A 19,730-nucleotide genomic window follows, 5' to 3' on the forward strand; every position below is an offset into this window, starting at 1 on the left:
TTGGGTTATAATACCCAGGTGTTTAAAATTAAGATGAAATGAGGTTGATACCAGACGTGGTAAGTTTTTCAATGAACATCAAAGTCGTGGGTTAACAGTATTTAGTAAGTAAGCCTCAGTAACATCCTCAAAATGTAGACACCTTTAATTAAAGATTTGTGATAATTCAGTAAGAGTTAGTGCTGAATTCTTTTGTACCATGTCAGACTGTGTTTGTCGCACAAATGAGGTGGCTCCAAGGGAGAAGAGTAATGTTAACATATTTAGGAAAATTGTGTATTTTATCTAAAAAGATTGGTAAGATGTTTATATTTTATTTATAATTTTATAAATTTATAATTTATTTTTATCAGAAATTTGGGCAGACTGACAAAGCTTCCATTTGCAAAGAAAAAATATGTATCTCATATATACTTAAAAAGAGCAGTTTCATTTGCAGTGAACTATTTTTCAACAGGACAAACTGCCCTGCCTCAGCTGTCTCAATTGGGCTCTCTGTCTTCAGTTTCATCCTTTATACTTGTTTGGAAAAATAAAAATACAAGAAATAAAGAAACTCGAGGGGAACACATCACAATGAAAGATTTAGGAAAAAGACTCCTGCAAACCACAGAGCCAAAGAAAGTCAAGATCACATGTTATGAAGTTGAAAGAAGGGTGGAGTCTAGTTATTGATCCTGCTGAGACTGTTGCCTTTGTTCTGGCCAAACGAAGGATCTTTTTGACCTAATGCTAGATAATACAGGACTTTACAAAGAAGAAGGAAGTTTTATAAATTGTGAGTCTAAGCCATATTTTTAATTTAACAAACATACCAGAGGCTTTCTATCAAATAGGTAACAGCCTTCAAAGTAGTCACCTTAGTTGATGACCCACTTACTCTAATGGCACTGTCACTGCTAAAAAAAATTCCTACGACTCTATATGAAATGCCTTGAGAATCAGTGCCATTTATTTACAGTCACATTTCTTTTTAGATCATTGATGATATTATACCACTATTAAATTATCCATCCAATTTTACTTCTACATGACATTTGGCTAATTCCAAAAAACAAACCCATCCTCAAAAAAGTATATCAATTTGCCACTAATCAGGACATTCTCAGGTTCTCAAGGTTATTTCAAAAAGGGAGTTATAAAATGTTGTTTGGACAAGACTGCATTAATGGAATTTATGTGTATTTTTCCAAGGTGACAACTTGGAAGGGGGTACCACTCATTTGAATGAATTAGTTCTAGCTTATTAGCTAAAATGTCATATTATGGTCATACAGATGCTCTAGAGAGTAAAGAGAGTGGTATATAGAGATCTCTGTTCCCTTATATATTTTTTTTAATCATACTAATAGTACTGAAAGTGGAGGCATGAATGTAATAATGTCCCAGACCCCTACAACATCTGTTCTTTACCTTAAAATAAAAATAACAGTTTTTAAAGCTTTAAAGATGCATATCTATTCTTTAAACACCACAAATAAAAGTATTCAGAGAATATACTCTATTTATTCTGCTTAAATGAAACAGTAGGTATTTATCACCTAAATTATTATGGAAAAAAAGATTAGTCTTGGGGCAACTGACAAGAAAAGATATAAATACAAAGATGACTCTACAAAATGGAATAAAAATTGAAGGATATCAGGAGCTAAAGATTAGTAAAAGAAATAACAAGACCTCTCAGGGAAAATTAATTGAACAAAAATGTACTTAAAAAAAAAGGCTAGGTGCAGTGTCTCACACCTATAATCCCAGCACATTGGGAGGCCAAGGCAGAAGGATCATTTGAGGCCAGGAGTTGGAGATCAGTTTGGGAAACATAGTGAAACTCCTGTCTCTTCAAAATTAAAAATTAAAAAACTAGCCAGGTTTGGTGGCATACACCTGTAGTCCCAGCTGGTTGAGAGGCTGAGGCGGGAGGATTGCATGAGTCCAGGAGTCTGAGGCTGCAGTGAGCTATGATCATACCACTGCACTCCAGCCTGGGCAACAGAGTGAGACTTCATCTCTGAAAAATAAATAAATAAATAAATAAGTTTTTAAAAAATTAAAAGATGCAAGGCGCAGAGCCAGGGCCGGGGTCGGTAGCCCCGCCGCCGTGGCTGGAGGCGGCCCGGCAGAAGCTGGCGCTGCGGCGGAAGAAGGTGCTGAGCGCCGAGGAGATGGAGCTTTACGAACTGGCGCAGGCAGCGGGCAGCGCCATCAACCCCGATGTGTTCAAGATCCTGGTGGACCTGCTGAAGCTGAACGTGGCCCCCCTCGCCATCTTCCAGATGCTCAAGTCCATGTGTGCCGGGCAGAGGCTGGCGAGTGAGCCCCAGGACCCTGCGGCCGTGTCTCTGCCCACGTCGAGCGTGCCTGAGACCCTAGGGAGACACAAAGGCAGCACTGCCCTCGGGGGAGCGCTGGCCCTGGCAGAACGCAGCAGCCGCGAAGGATCCAGCCAGAGGATGCCGCGCCAGCCCAGCGTTACCAGGCTGCCCAAGGGGGGCGGGCCTGTGAAGAGCCCTACACGTGGCAACACCTAGGATGGGGCACAGACTTACCATACCACTGTCCCCAGCAAAGGCTATGTGTTATCTCCTTCAGTTGATAATAAACCTTTCTGAGATTTAAAAAAACAAAAAACAAAAAAATTAAAAGAAGGAGGAGGAAGAGGCAATGGCAGTGGATTTTTTCTTCAGTGGTTGGTAAAGGAGGAAGAGGTCACAAACGTCAAATATAAGAAAAAGGAGAGAAAAACTACACCTGTTGTTCCACCCAGTAGATGAAGAACTGAAAAACTAAGTGTTGGGAACTATGGTCAGCACTTGGGTAATGGGATCATTCATACCCCAAACTTCAGCATCAGGCAATATGCCCAAGTAACAAACTTACACATGTACCCCACCCCCAAAATAAAATAAAAATTGAGAAAAAAAGAAAAACACTGTCAAGATTTGGTGGCCTATTCATAGTTCAGTGTTACCATAGCAGATGTTTTGGCTGAATGAATTAGTTACTTAAAACAGTGGGCTTCAGGCTGCCATTCAAAGTCCTACTTTCCAATTTCTTCCCATGATTTTAGACTCTACCTTGAACTTCACGGGACCTCCTTGGAAACAAACACTCTTTTAGTAGGAGATTGTATGAGTCAGGTATATGGATCATTACAAATCCATGCAATTTACAGCAAAAGCAGTTTCAAAGGGTAATTCAAAGGATTCTATGTCCATTAGGGGGACAGTTAACAAGCTTTTAAGAACAGCAGATTAATCTATGCCTGTATGATAATAAACATACTTGTATAAATAATATACTGTGAGAGTTCAGGTACCTGTTTGGAGAAAAAACCCAAAAGACTAATAAAGTCTATGTATTGTATGCTCCCTTATCATGCAAAATAAAATACTAAAATTAGGAAACACCAAATATTATCCAAGTGGAATTCTTTTAAGTTATTGAAGGAAAAAAATAAAGATCTATGCAAATTCTTAGGGAATACTACTATAACTGCTTGATCCCAACCTCTAGAATAAAATAGAATTTGAGATCTGAGCATTTTCATTCAATATTCCAAAGCCACATATCATAGTGGCCTACATTCTAGACTCATTGCTATATGTCTTCTCAACAGTATACCCTCACAGTCAGATGGTCAGTTTCTTCTCTGTCCTTGCAGCCTGGACTCAATGAGTATCAGCTCACTGTAAATAATTTCATGTTGAGATGTCAAGTGAGAGAGTTCCACTGTGACCCTGATGAGTGGCAAAGTAGCAAAAAGCATCCAAGAAAACCCAAGGAAGCTCAGCACTGCAGGAGTAGAAGGAAAAGGCGTGCAGACCCCGCTGTCTTGCCACTGAAGTCCTCTTTATGGTGTCTTTCTCTCTCTCTCTCAGAAGGTCTTCAGTTCAAAATATAGAAGAAGAATATGTTGGATGTTTACTGTCTAGCCATGAAGCACTTCTTTATTTTCCTCTCCCTAATGTATTTTCACTCTCATTGCCACATATCTTTGATTAGATCAATATACATAACATCCAACATGAGCAGGAAGGGAAGAGGGCACTGGCCCCTGGAATGTAATGGACAGAAGCCAGGGTCACAGACTGACCAGGCTTCTCAGTAACCAGCCTTCCACACAGAGTTGGCTGTCATTGGGAATTTTTTAAATGGCTATTAGAATCAGAATATCAAGACTTGAGTCCCAAGACTGATCCTGATTAGCTTTGAAACCTCAGGCAAGTAAGTCACTGATCTCTCTGAGACCCAGTCTCCTCATCTAGAAAGTATCAAGTTTATAATCCTGAATCCTTCCCAATCTAACATTCTAGGATGTTGTGCATTATTTTGAATTGATTTCAGTTCTTATTTCAGACTCTGAGCTATACACTTAGGAATGAGAAATTTCACAGCATTATAATTACAGCTACTCATGAGTATTATGTATGAGCTCCGGGAAAGAAGGTTTTCTGTATGTATATGTTACTCTTTCCAGCAATCCTTAATCTTTCTTTGAAGATGAGAAAACTGATATTCAAAGATACTAAAGAGCTTCTCCAAAGTCACATAACTGTTAAGAGGCTGAGCTGAGACTGAAACCCAACACTTTAACACTTTTTCCATTACACTACAGTGCCTTCTCCATGATCTCAAATAAGGCATCTCTTAGAAACCCATAGAAGCATTTTGGCAAGGACAAAAAGTTGAAGATGAAAACATATTCTGACCAATAAAGGTGAAAAGTTAGCACTAGTAATTACATAAACACACACATCCCTTGCACAAATAACTGTGGAAACTCTTTTTAGTTAGAACATAGAGAGATAAGATTTCCTCCCTAACATTGAAATATGTCCCAAGGGAGGATTTAAACATAGTTCAAATCAGTACAGAATACTGATTGTTCATTTATCTGGTTAAAGAAACATTTAACCAAACGTTTGTCTTAAGCAACATAAGGCCACATCCTAACACTTGGATGATGTCTTAAGCATCTCCCAAGTGTCAAGTTTGAGGAAGGGCCCTGAGGATACACAGCCTCTACTTTTGGAGAGCAAGCAAATCCTGGACTATGGCTGACATGATTTGGCTCTGTGTCCCCACCCAAATCTCACCTTGAATTGTAATAATCCCCATGTGTCACAGGAGGGACCCTATGGGAGGTAATTGAACTATGGGGGCACATTTTTCCCATGCTGTTCTCATGACAGTGAATAAGTCTCATGAGATCTGATGGTTTCATAAAGGGAAGTTCCCCTGCACATGCCCTCTTGCCTGTTGCCATGTAAGACATGTCTTTGCTCTTCCTTCGTCCTCTGCCATGATTGTAGGCCTTCCCAGCCATGTGAAACTGTGAGCCCACTAAACCTTTTTCCTTTATAAATTACTCAGTCTCAGGTACGTCTTTATTAGCAGTGTTGAGAACAGACTAATACAATGCACACAGTGGGGGGTACAGAGAAGTATGAAGGAGGATTTCCATACCAGCCTGGATATTAGGAAAGACTCAAGATAATATGCTACAAAAACTGAATCTTGAAGACTCAGTACGTGCTATCCAGAGGACATGCCATGGGGTAGTGGAGGGGAACAGAAAAATGAGAAAAGGTTTCTCAGGCAGAGGAAACCACATGTTCAAGGTGGCAGGAAGGTCCATGGAAAGGACTCTGCCTAGATTATAAGTTGCATATATATAGAAGCATCATTGGTGATGAGGCTAGAGAAAAGGGAATGGACCAGATTAAGAAAGTCTGTAGCATCTTAGTTAAAAGATTTAACTCTGTCCTTAAGGCAACTGGAACTCTGAAAGAATTTTAAGACAAAGAGTAGTGTAATGAAGTTTTTGTATAGAAAGCTTACCATGGCAGAGGCATGAAGGACCTGCCAGAAGACAAGGTACAAGACCAAGCTGAAACAGGGATCAAGAAGACATGATTGAAACCCTCAAAAATGATATTCAGAGTTGAACCACACAGAACAGAAACCCTGATAATGTTCCATAAGAAAGCTGTTGACAAAATGCTATAGGAGTGTGACCTGCAAAGCCATGCAAGGGTCTCATGCTCATAAGAGCCCTGAGCTTGGTGTATGCTCTGCTGTTGGCATTGTGTGTTTTGTAGGTGAAGTGTGATGGGACAATGGAGCATGAGCCTAAGCAGAGAAGGTACGCACAATATGTGTGTCTGCTGTTTCTTGACATCTCATTTATGTCTAGTGTTTGCAGTGCCCCATGAGCACAGAATTACAGTGGACTCATGATGTGTAGAAGTTCAAAGCAAATACAAGATCAGCGTGTTACATCTATGACTGAGTAAGCAAGGACGCTGACAGCCATGAGAGGTTTCCTTCTGGTTTTCATCCGAGCCAGAAATGCTTCAAACACAGAAGAAGAGAATAATATTCTAAGAAACATTAATGACTAGCAAACTCTATCATACCCTTACCTGAGTTACTTCTTTACACTCTACTTACGGTGAAAACAATGACATAGAGGAAAAGGGAATGACACGGCAACCCATAATTCCTTTTTTTTTAGTTTAGTGCTTCTTTACCTATCACCACTAAGCCAAAGGTAGGCTAGAAAGTGATAACAGAATATATCTGCATAAAAAGTGAAATGAAAACAGTTGTGTTTCTTTTGTGCAAAGTAAGAAGACATGTATGTTTGAGCTGTGAAATATAAAATATGTTATTTTGGTAATTCTGCATATGATTAAATGCTTTTATATTTGAATTTAAAGTTGGTATTGCACAACATAAGGATGAATGGTTGAATTGATGTTGATAATCAAAAATTTTTATTTTTCCTTACTTAGAATGACATTTAATAGCAAATAGCGTAACGGCAAGTAAAGAGAGAGATCATGGAAGACAAGAACAAGTTTCATGTTTTAGTGCCTTCAACGTCACTTTTTTCTCTGCTTTGTGAAAAGGGGCCCTGCATTTTTATTTTGCACTGAGCCCTGCAAATTGTGTAACTAACCCTGGTTCTAGGTTTGCAGAGAGATTCATAGAGATGGTGTAAAACATGAACATTTCCAAGTGGAGGAAGAATGACTGTGAGTATTCATGTGTAGTCTGTGAACTGAAGCTGATCTCTAAAGTGTTTCATGATGAAATGTTAAGATATAGCAATTCAGAGCATTTAGAAAGATTATAGCAATTTGACAATAATTCTATGTCTGCTGAATCTAGTCTATTTTCAATTTTTATTGAAAAATAAAAACATTTGGACTTGTGTTTTTATAGGGACTTGGGGTGTCTAATTCATTTCCTAGCAATTCACTTTTTATTCCATCTTACAAAAATATCAGAGCATAACAGTTGGGAAATTAAAACAAACAAACCAACAAAAGCCTGCTCTTTCCTTACAGTTCATTCGAGAAGCCTAGATCTCTTCCTGCACTGTAGGTTGTATGCACTTTGTCCACAAGCTGCTTTTGCTTATAGACATATTATTCTGTTTTGGCAGGGATGTGATCATTTTTAGGACAGATGTTCAAACTCTTTCTAGAAACAATGACAAGGGATTTCTATTCTTGCACAACTACTTCTGGAAGAAACTGGCCTATAACAATTAAGAATGTTCCTGGTGAACTGCAACTTTCTCTCATGCTTTCTTTTCCTCCACAGTTTGTCTGCTCCCCAATCTGGGACTACAGAGGCCTCATCCTTTCCTGTCCTCCCATTCTACCTATTCAGCTTTGTCTGTCCTCATTATGTGAAGGAAACATAGGAACCTTCGATTGTCTCCCTCTTTTGTCCTCCATCTGGATTTGCCAAGTCTGGTGGGTTTTCAAACTTGGCTACCTGTTACAATCACCTGGGGAGCTTTTTTAAAAAATTCCTAAACTTCACCTTCAGTTTTTTAATATTATTGCTCTGGGATAGGTCCCAGGGCACAGTGTTTTTTAAAAGCTCCTTTGGAGATTCTAATGGACACGCTCACCGAGGCCCTTGGAAAACTCACTGCTCATTTCCTCTGCAACTACATTTCTGCTGTAGCTCTGTTGTCAGCTACATAATTTGCAGGGCTCAGTGCAAAATATGAATAAAAATGCAGAGCATTAAAGGCGACATTAAATGTACTGAAATATAAACCCTCTTGTTTCCTTCCATGGGCTCTCTCTTGACTTGTTTTGATGTTATTTGTTATTGAATGTCATTCTAAGTAAATTAAAATTAAAATGTTAATCATTGGTCTTTGGGCTGCAGATCATGAAAAACAGTTCAACAACAGACCAATTCATTCTATTCCTAATGAGGTAATACAGTTCACCTGTGTCACTGGGGTTACTGGCCATTGCCTTTGCTTATACCCAACGGACCACTATCAGGAAAGAGTGCATGTCGCAGAGAAAGCTGTTCAACAGGACTGCCTGGGGGATGGTGACTCTGCTGCTTTCTAGTTGCGTGACCTTGGACAAGTTTCTTAGCCTCCATGTACATCAGTTTCCCCATCTGTAAAATGGAGGTACTAATAATACTTAGGATTCCTTAAAATATTTAATAAGCAAATACAGTCATATGCTGCATAATGACGTTTCAGTTAATGACAGAGCATATATACAATGGTGGTCCTACGTGTGTAGTAAGCTGTATCACGCAGCTTTGCGTAAGCACAGTCTATGATGTTCAGACAATGAAATCATCTAACTATGCATTTCTCAAAGCCTATCCCCATCGTTAAGTGATTCATGACTGTTTAAGTAAACTACTTTTATAGCAGTGCTTGGTACACAGTTAGCATTATGTAAATGCCTGTTCAAATGATAATAAACCAGATTTTCTGCAGCACCTACTCGAGTATTCTTTAGGATGCCTATCCTCAGTTCTCTTTCTCTCTTTACGTAACTTAGTTCCATATTATATTGATAACCTTTGACATGAGCTGCCTTGTTTTCCATCTCTTTCAGTTAAATGTTTCTTTTTCATTTCACCCATTCTTCTCCTCTTTCCCGCCAGTCCCTGAGATCAATGGATCCTTGGTTCCTCTCCCAGGTAACCACCCTTACTCATGCATTAGTTTCCATCCCCTGTTCCAAGGCCTTGCTCCAAACGTCGTCCTCCTCTATCTTCTCTGTGGTTAGATTATTAGCCCTATTATAAAAACACACTCAGGTCTTCTTACTCAAATAAAACCCTTCTTTCATTCTGACTGCTGTTCAAATTCTCATTTCCCCTTCCTTTCATGGCCAAGCTGCTTTTGGTACTCTTGCTGGAAGTTTCTTTGTGAACGACTTTCCTAAACTTGTTAAACCTCTAAAGATCAGTTTTTTTTAATAAGTGTAATACTTCTGCTCAAGAAATCACTCAGAGCCGAGAGCAGTAGCTCACACCCTGTAATCCCAGTACTTTGGGAGGCCCAGGAGGGTAGATCACCTGAGGTCAGGAGTTCGAGACCAGCCTGGCCAATGTAGTGAAACCCTGTCTCTACTAAAACTACAAAAATTAGCTGGGTATGGTTACACATCCCTATAATCCCAGCTACTTGGGAGTCTGAGGCAGAATTGCTTGAACCCAGGAGACAGAGACTGCAGTGAGCCGAAGTCGTACCATTGCACTCCAGCCTGAACAACAAAAGTGAAACTCCACCTAAAAATAAAGTCTCTCCTTCCTTGACTCTCATGATGCTCCACATTCTGCTTCTCACTTACCTCTCTATTCCTTTACTGTCTAATTTACTGATGTATTTTTTTGGAGGGGGGAACACTCTAAGGTAGTATTTCCTAAAGATCTGAGTTGAACTCTGATATTTTATCTTTATTCTCTCTCCCTTGATAGCCACATTCAATGTCTTGATTTATTTATGCAGATGAAATGGAATTCTCTTTCCATTTCAGCCTGTATTTTCAACTACCAATTGGACGTCACTACCTTACCCTCACAAAGACATTTCTGACTCTTGATGGATGAGACCCAATAACCACTTTTCTAAGCCTCCCATGTTTCCCAATTTTGTGAAATGCATCACCTTCCTGGTGGTAAAACAAACTTGAAACATCAGTGTTCGATAGTATGATGCCACTTTCCTCAGTTTTCTCTCCTTGCACCCCAGAATAAAGTCTATCAATTCTATCTCTACAATGTCTTTGACAATTGGTTTCTTATATCTGTTCTCACTTTCGAAAGCAGAATTTAAAACTGTGTTACCTCTTGGCAGAGCTTCTGCAATGTCTTTGACTCTGCCTCTGGTCTCCCTATGTCTAATTCACCTTGGACAGTGCTTGCTACCACAGAGCTCTGATCATGTCACATTCCAAAAGCTTAAAAGGCTCCCTGTTACCTAAAAAGTAAGAATTAATTTCTTAACCCAGTATGTGAGGTCTTCTACAATCTAGTCTCAAATTACTTTCCAGTGACCCAAGCTACAGCCAAACCCAACTACTCAGTATTTCCCATGCTTGCACTAACGTATCTTACTTCTGTGTTTTCTTGCTTCAGCACCCTCAACCAAACTCCATTTACCTGACTATGCTCAAATTCTACCTTTTCTTTTTCTTAGTGGTGGCTTGAGTGGGATTTAGAAATAAGGCCAGGGGCTTATTCCTCTGAATCAGGGCCATTTGGCAAATGTAGATGGAAAGGTAGACCTACTTACTTTAGGTCTCCATGATGACAACAGCATGGTGGTCTAGAGGGCCAGTCAGCCTGGATGAATGATTCGGTTAGTGCTCTAAAGAAGGTCACCATCCCCCAGGCAGGGTGAATAATGACTAGATGCTGAGAATCATCTGCAACAGAAATCAGCGTAAAGTAACAACAACAGTATATGGATTGTTAAAAACTTTAAACACACACCTACATACAACACTTGCAATTGCTAATGCTGTGATTTAATCAGTTAAATAACATAAAAGACATAGAAGAGTATTTAGGACTTCATGTCCAATGGATGCTGTTGTATTATGGGGATGGATAAACTGATAGCAGTAGAATGCCTGAGCTATATCTTATTCCAGCTTTGTCCCTTCTTTCCAGAACTCCCTGACACATCATGTCTTCTTTTTCAGCCTCATTTGTCTCATGCAGGGTTAGTCACGCAGCTCAAGAAGAAGCTCCACCCCAAAATATAGCTCTCCCTACCTCTTCTTCCCTGCACCCTTAGCCTTTGCCACAAGCCACCCCCATGGAAAGCTTATTACCAAGAACCTGATTCCTTTGGGGAAATAAATATGTACTCTGATTATACAATGCCTTTATTTTTCAGTTGATAACTAAGCTTGTCAAAGAGTTTAGTTTTACTTTAATAAGAACTTTTAAACTTTGCCAACTCAATGCCACCGAAATATTCCAGAGGTCAAGTATATGGAGCAATAGCACTAGAAATGGAAAAGGAAAAAAATTAAGATAAAATACAAATGGAAAACAGAGAAAGCACAGAGCAAATTGTGAAAATTAGAACTTAAGCCATGAATAAAATTAATATTTTAGAGAAAAAGTATAAATTGAGGTTACTTTTGTATTGATTTATAGTGCACAGCGCAGCTAGGCCCTTCTTCCTGCACTATTAATGCTCAGATATCACAAGGCAACAAAATGTGTTCTCCTAAGTAGAGAATGGATATTTAAGTCTCTTTGCTATAGGTCAGTTTCCTCTCTTTCAAAACACCAAATTACATCTGGTAGTTAGAACCATAAACCCTTGGGTTAAATTGCTTCTTATAAGTGGTTAATGATATAAGAATGTGATTTCCGCTAAAGCAAGAGAAGAGGCAGAAATGCAGGGATAATTTGAAAATCCCAGCACTGACTTCAGGTGTGACCACGGAAAAGTCATGAAGCCTCTGGGCTCAAGTTTTTACACCATGGAATGATGACTTGGATTTTGATAAAAACCCTTTGAGCTGCTCTCAAAGTCAGCATATAACAAGATATTTTCCCAGCAGCCAAAACATTCTCTATACTAATGATGGCTTGGTTTTTTTTCAGAAAGATAGACACAAATATTAGAGATCAGTCAATGATTAAATGAAGTTTTCTGCTGCACGAAATAATGATACAAGTCTCCAGGACACACAAAAACTCTGTGTAATAATTCCATTAAGGTTTAAATACTCAGAGACTACGAAGGCAAAGCAGTTTGAGCAGCATCAGAAACACATACACACAGTGGGCAGCAAACAGCCGTTTTACATTTAATTAGGCAAAGAAACTCCAGCTGAATGGGTTAAAAATTGCCATGATTTCACAGTAAGTGATTTTCTTAACCCCCAAGGGTTCAAATTACTTTGGCAGGAAAAGCAATTATGCAATTAATAGGGGAAAAATCTCCAGAGCTCTGTAATTTTCAAAGAGGTAAAGGTTCTGCGCTGGCCTGCAGGGGACAGCTGGGCTCTGAAGCTTTTTTCTTTTCCTTTCTTTCTTCTTTTTTTTTTTTTTTCATTTTGACCACACCCGAAATAAAAACCAAGGATATTTTGAGGAGTAGGAAAGCACAACAGCTCAGATAATGTCTCTGCCAGTATATTCATGACAGCCTCATCAGAGTGGATGCCTGCAATCTGAAGATTAAATACCCATTTAGCAGCATCAGAGGAGAGTTTGGTTTTATAATGTATTGTCCTCTATTCCCCAGGAGGCTGCTTTGTTTGATAAAATGCTGAGTGTGGTGTAAAAATATCCCTCTCTCTGTAATTTGCACTCCTCTCCATTTAAAGCTATTCTTGCTGCAAACGAGAATTGAAAGCTGCTAAAATTAAGTGGTGTCAGTTCTCAATGACACTTTAATGATAGAGCGCTCAGCAAATGAGATGAGAATGAATTCCAGCATCTCTGCTAAAGATAGTAACCAGCCCCAAACACTATAATGTTCCAACTGGGCCACACTTCACCTGCTTCATTCATATTTAGTAGAACTGAAATAGAGAAACTATAATTTAAAATGGTCATAAAAAGAAAGGTGAAAATATCTGATGGCCATTGGTTCAAAGTAATTGAAGTTTGGGGTTGTAAGTCCAAGATATTCTCTCTGGCTTCTTTATCAGAATATTCTCCCAGATACAGGGCATTGCATTTCGAGAGAGTAAATATCTTGTTGACCAAGAAAGTCTCTGATTACGTGACTAAGAGGACGTGAGGCACTGATTTATTTCATTGAATGAGTAAATACTCATTCAGATTGTTGGCTTAACATTGTATTGGTGTGTTCTGACAGACTCAAGTGTATGAAGCGCTTTGTTACTCTCATGGTATCAATGTGGGAGAAGGACTATTCGCTTTTCACTATGATGGAGAAAAGAAGTTCTGGGGCAATAGCAGCAGCTTTCCTGAGTCGTCTCCTACATAAGCCAACACCACACAAGAAGTGTTCTGAAGAAGATTAGAGTCCAATTGAATCACACTCCTAACCCAAATGTAGGTGCAAAGTCACTAACATTTTCTCTCACAGGCATGCAACTCAATTCAATGATTAATTTCAGTATATGAGGCTACAAAGGCCACCCTAGGAAATTAAACATATATATTAAATAATTTAAAAACTAGACAACTGTATATTTCAAATCAATACACAAACACGTCTATACCAACAAGGCACAGAATAGATGGATAAATATGGGAGGAAAAGACCACTTTGTAACTGGCAAGGCCTTTGGTTAAGAATGGCTTCCTGGAGGAGGTGAACTGGGGGTGGTCCTGCAGGAAGTTAAAAACCTGAGTAGATAAAAAAGAATAAGAAAGGTGTCTGGCAAGGAAAGAAAGATGGAGCACAGAAATGGGAGGACTGTCCTAACAAACACAGCACGAGCAGGAATGAGGGACAGGTTGACTATCTAAGGTGCATATTGCCTGAATCCCTCAATTTTCATCTAAAGAGTTTGAATGTGATCTGATTAGTAACAAGAAGTCACCATAGATCCCGGAGCACCTCATGAGTGCATTGTAAAAACTGAATGAGATAACATATGCAAAAGCAACTAGCGCTGTGGTGCCCAGTAGGTAATGCACAATAAATGTTAGTCTGTTGCAGTGTTATTTCTGAATAGGGCTGAGATATAATGAACAGTGATCTGTGCAAGATGAACCAGAGGCGGGGAGAACTGTGGCTGTTGCAGCAATCCAGCCACAGGGTGACAAGCATGCCTTACCACTGTGCATGCAGACCATATGTCACTAGGTTTCCAAAAAGCTGCCATCTGCCAACGTAGCAGTCTGATGGACCTCTGCCACCTATATGACGCTAGCCAGGGACCTTTTGGACAATGTATCCTACTGTAAAACGTAGTTCACACATGTTTCTTGAAATTACAGCATGGTTATAGAAACAGGCAGATGTGGCAAACAGGAAACTGAAGAAAATAGTGAGGCCTATTGATTATGCTAGGGCTTCATTAACAATCTAGAGAAAGCTGGAATTCCTTATGGCAAGGTGTGTAAGTGTTTGTAAAAAAAAAAAAAATACTTCAGTGCTTTAAAATGAATGCTCATTTTGTAGCTGTATTAAAATGGAAAATATCAAAACGATTTTGTCTCTACAGCTCTTGAGAGCTTTAGTGATCTGGCAACACAGCAAGGGGGACTGAAATCATGCTAGCCTCCTCTGAGCTTTCACCATCTTGGACATCCATCTATATCAGCTTGGCAAAGCTCAAAGAAGAGTTACAATGCATTGTGATTTTATGGTTGCTAAAGATACTAGCAATATGCTTGACACCAGCCTATGTGTCTATAATGTTTTAGTTTAAACAATATAGGTAAACAAAGTGGTTACAGGTTCTTTCCTTAACCTCAGGAAGTGAGGGACACCCAAGTGAATTGCTTTACTTTGTTGAATTGTCAATAGTTTGGGTTTATTTTATTTTATTTTATTTTTTAAGATGGAGTTTCACTCTGTTGCCCAGGCTGGAGTGCAGTGGTGCTATCTCAGCTCACTGCAGTCTCCGCCTCCTGGATTCTAGCGATTCTTCTGCCTCAGCCTCCTGAGTAGCTAGGATTAACAGGCATGCATTGCCACGCCCATCTAATTTTTGTATTCTTAGTAGAGACGGGGTTTCACCATGTTGGTCAGGCTGGTCTCGAACTCCTGACCTCAGGTGATCTCCCCACCTCGGCTTCCCAAAATGCTAGGATTACAGGCGTGAGCCACTGCACCCGGCCTGTTTGGGTTTACTTTGAACTCATGGCAATTTTTTACCAACTTCATGAAGATATAACGTATGTGCTATTAACTGTATTTTATATTTACATTAAGTGTGCAACTAAATGAGCTTTGACATTTGTATTTAACCCTGAAACCAAAACCACAATCAATAAAATGATTATTTTCTTCACTCCCAAAAGATTCCCGCTCACTCAAAGTTCATCCTTTCTTCCACAGCCTCGGGCAATTATGGGTCAATTTTCTGTCACTTTATATTAGCTTGCAATTTGTAGGAATATTATACACATGGAATCATGCAGCATATACACATTGTGTCTTGTGCCATTCATTCAGCACAGCGACTTTAAAATTCATCCATAGTGCTGCATGTGTCTGTGGTTCGTTCCTTTCTATTGTTGTTCGTTCCTTCTATTGTGGCGTATATATGGATATGCCACATTTTGTTTCTCTACTCATCTTGTAGTGAATTTTCATAAATTTATGTTGCCTCAGCAACTATTTTGAATATATGTTGGACTTTCTCATACCAGAACCAAGATTTAGTCACCCTTGACACAGTTTCCTGTTCTCCCCGTGGTTCCTGAATGTGGCGGATCCAGATGCCTGCATTATACAATTGCTTCCTAGTGACCGCCTCCCTATGAGGCTGCTAGATCCACCCTTGCTCGATTTGCCCCAATGACTCCCTCCACCCCCATGAACTGCCCCTCTCAGTCGCAGCAGGATTCTGCAGAGCTCATGCCTTCCTGCTGTAATCCCACCCATTGAAACTCCCCAAGGGAAACCTGCGTGGGTGATGCCCTAAACCCACAAGTGCCTCACTCTGTCTCTTGCTCTTCCTCCACTGGTTGAGTAAGAACTCATGTCCCAGAGAGCTCCCCATTTCCCACTGGGCCTGTGAAGCATGCTACCCTCTCCTCTCTGGATTTGTAGGTAATGAAAATTGCTTCTGTTATTTCATGTGTTTTGTTGTGCCACCTCCCCTGTGTCTCACTCAGCAGACATACCTGAATCTAACCCTCTTCCTGGGCAGAGCTTTCCTAGAGAGTGGCTGTTGGGTAGGAATAAACTGGACACAGATCAGGGAGGAACCATAAGGGCATCTGCCAGCATTAACAAGTTTCCTGTGAGAGGAGCTCTTGGTTGCTGGTTGGATACTTAGGCATTAGGCCATCTACCAGGATAAAGCAGTGCCCTGGAGTAGGGTACAGTGGTTCATGCCTGTAATCCCAGCACTTTGGGAGGCCAAGGTGAGAGGATTGCTTGAGGCCAGGAGTTCAAGACCAGCCTGAGCAACATAGTGAGACTCCATCTCCGTAATAATAATTTTTTTTTTTAAAGGAAAGCCTTGAGAGCTGTATTACAGGAAAAAATAAATGAAAAAAAAAGTATCTTGGGAAAGGTACTAAACATCCACAATCAAATCCTTGGTGCCTATCAGGGCTGGGCTTAAATTAATTCAGTTAAACTCTCCTTTCTTTTTGAAATTAAAGTTACATAAATAGTAGGCAAAAGTTATGCCCTTAACCAGGAAAAACAAAAACTGACAAATCTATGTCAGTCCCATTTTAAATTTTATTTTATACATTTTCATGAAACCTAGAAACTACTGGCTAATTTTATATTTTTAGTAGAGACGGGGTTTCTCCATGTTGGTCAGGCTGGTCTTGAACTTCTGGCCTCAGGTGATTTGCCCCTCCCAGCCTTCCAAAGTGCTAAGATGATAAGCGAGAGCTGCCGTGCAGGGCAATATTTCTTAATTGATGAATAAGTGGGGGAATTATGCCTTTCAACTCTTTAATCAACATATTACTTCCTGTGGGAACTGAAGCAGTTACATTCTTCCAACATGGAATCAGGTGACTGTTGTGTGCATTTGATGGTCCTGTATGAGCATATGTGGGTCAGTTATTATAAGGCAAGTTTGGGATTGCTGTGAATTACTAAATTGTGACTTTTTGAGATCAAAGGTACTGGAGAGATCATCTGAACCAACCACCCTTCTACTTGACAGTTCTGAAGAAGAGGAGGCTGGAACTTAGACACAATAGGGGCTACAGAAAGCAGAGACAGGTTAGAAACCAGGACTCCTCCTGCCCCTGGTAAGTTCTAACTTGTTTAGTCAAAAGAACAGCTGGGACCTGGCATGGTGGCTCATGCCTGTAATCTCAACACTTTGGGTGGACAAGGCAGAAGGATCACTTCAGCCCAAGAGTTTAAGACCAGACTGGGTAACATAGCAAAACCCCATCTTTACCAAAAATACAAAAATTTAAAATCAGCCTGGGAGTTCAAGGCTACAGTGTGCCTGTGCAGGTGTGTTGTATGAGTTTCACAGGACAGAAAGAAAACAGACCTGCTAACAGAGATTGTGAGAAAATGGCCCTGAGATTTTCGAAAGCTGAGAAGCACTTAAGGCGAGCCCCAACATCTACTACAGCACCATTAGTATTGGTGACAATACAGTCCTGGGAAAAACATTACACCAAGGGAATTTTGTTTGGTCAACTCCAATCTCCATTTCTTTTTCTGCCTTTCTTCTATTTCATGACTCCTGCCATTTCCTCCTAGCTGGATAATGCCCTTTCTCAAGAACATTCACCAGGCAGCCCTTTAGAGAGTGCACCATTCTCCAATACTTTCTTCCTGAACCTGAACAAGAAATGTGCTATTTTAGCATGGGTTAAGAAAAAATAAACTTGGTTAAAGACACTCATATATAATGGGAATGAAGGGAAAAACTCACTCTAAGGATATCTGCTTTAAAAAAAAAAAAAGAAAGAAAGAAACTTGGCCAGGTACAGTAGCTCATGCTAGTAATCCCAGGACTTCAGGGGACAGAGGCAGGAGAATCACTTGAGCCCAGGAGTTCAAGACCATGGCTGGGCAATATAGGGAGACCCCTTTCTTTACAAAATATAAAATGAATTAGCCAGGCATGGTGGTGCATGCCTGTGGTCTCAGCTTCTTGGGAGGCTGAAGTGGGAAGATCTCTTGATCCCCAGAAGCTGAAGCTGCAGTGAGCTGTAACTGCACCACTGCACTCCAGCCTAGGTGACACAGTAAGACCCTGTTTCAAACAACAACAACAATAAAAACCCCATTGGGAAGAAAAGGTAATACCTTACACATTGTTGGTGGAATTGTAAATTAATTCAGCCCCTGTGAAAAGCAGCTTGGAGGTTTCTCAAAGACCTAAGCATAGAATTATCATTTGACTCAGCAATCCCATTACTGGGTATATATCCAAAGGAAAATACAATGTTTTACCAAAAGATGCCCGCCCACTCCTATGCTTGTCACAGCACTATTTACAAAAGCAGAGACATAGAATCAACCTAGGTGTCCATCAACTGAGGATTAGATGAAGAAAATGTGAAAGAAAGAAAACTCACGGAATACTACACAGCCATAAAAAGGAACAAAATTGTGTTCTTTGCAGCAACACAGATGCAGCTGAAGGCCATTATCCTAACTGAATTAACACAGAAACAGAAAGCCAAATACTGCATGTTCTCACTTATAAGAGAGCTAAACATTGAGCATACATGGACATAAAACATGGGAACAATACATAATGGGGACTACTAGAGAGGGGAGGGAGCAGGCAAGGGTTGAAAAACTACGTACTGTGTTCTATGCTTATTATTTGGGTGATGAATTCAGGTGAAGCCCAAACCTCAGCATTATGCAATATACCTACGTAAGCAACCTGCACATGTAACCCTGACTCTAAAATAAAAAAAAATTTTAAATAAACTTGTTAACTTGTATTACTCTTTAAATGGATTTTAGGAGCAAAGAAGTTTTCCTCCTTATTCCCTCCTCTTGCCACTCCACCACGCCTTCAAGTCAGATGCAGACCAGGAACACAGAAGCCGACGTACAATTTTTGAACACTTATGTTTTTGTCTATATTTAGTTTTGTTTCTGTTTGTTTGTGCCAAATGGAAAGAGAACATATAATCGCTGGAACCAACATCAAAGTTGTGATGTGCTGACATGATGATTTTTTTGATAATGGAACTTGGCAATTCATAAATAAGCAGAATTGGAGTTATTTCCACCAGTTTATGTGCAGTTCAATAGATAAAGAACAAATTATTTAATGCACTTTTCCCCCTAGGAATTGTATAAATTACTCCAAGCATGATGTTAACCAAATATCGATGGGATCCCAACTTTTCAATTTACTATCTGTTGGACTAAGGGAACGTTACTTGAATTCATGATGCATCAGGCTCCTCCTCATACATTCAACAATATATGTATTGATTTCCACCAATTTTCTGGGCACCATTTTAGGCCATTGGAATATATCAGTAAATGAAACCAAGGTCCCTGTCCTTGTGGAGCTTACATTCTCATGGGGGGGAGACAATAAGTAATAAGTGTAATGGATTTGCACATTTATAATATGTTAGTGGAAAGAAACAGAGTCTCATTGAGAATAGGGAATTTGAGAAAATACGTGAAGGACATGAGGGATTTGGCCATGCAGATATCTGGGAGGTGGGAAGGTCAGGAAGAGGAAGCAGTCAGCACAAATGTCCTGAGGTGAGAGTGAACTGGTCTTAAGTCAGAGATGTAGTCAGAGGAGAGAAAGGGCTGGATCAAGCAGGACCTTGTAAACCATTCTATGGACTGT

The 19,730-nt window shown here is 39.9% G+C and overlaps 1 protein-coding gene across 1 annotated transcript; it reads left to right on the top strand.

Annotated features, from left to right (window-relative positions):
• Positions 1-2,054: 2,054 nt before the first annotated feature.
• Positions 2,055-2,636, top strand: LOC108302603 (mitotic-spindle organizing protein 2B-like). Its single transcript, XM_037737806.1, has one exon. It carries the CDS (start codon positions 2,055-2,057, stop codon positions 2,526-2,528), a length of 474 nt encoding a protein of 157 aa, XP_037593734.1. The 3' UTR covers positions 2,529-2,636.
• Positions 2,637-19,730: the final 17,094 nt, after the last annotated feature.

The sequence above is a fragment of the Cebus imitator genome, unplaced genomic scaffold, assembly GCF_001604975.1.
Source record: "Cebus imitator isolate Cc_AM_T3 unplaced genomic scaffold, Cebus_imitator-1.0 Scaffold42, whole genome shotgun sequence".
Lineage (NCBI taxonomy): Eukaryota > Metazoa > Chordata > Mammalia > Primates > Cebidae > Cebus > Cebus imitator.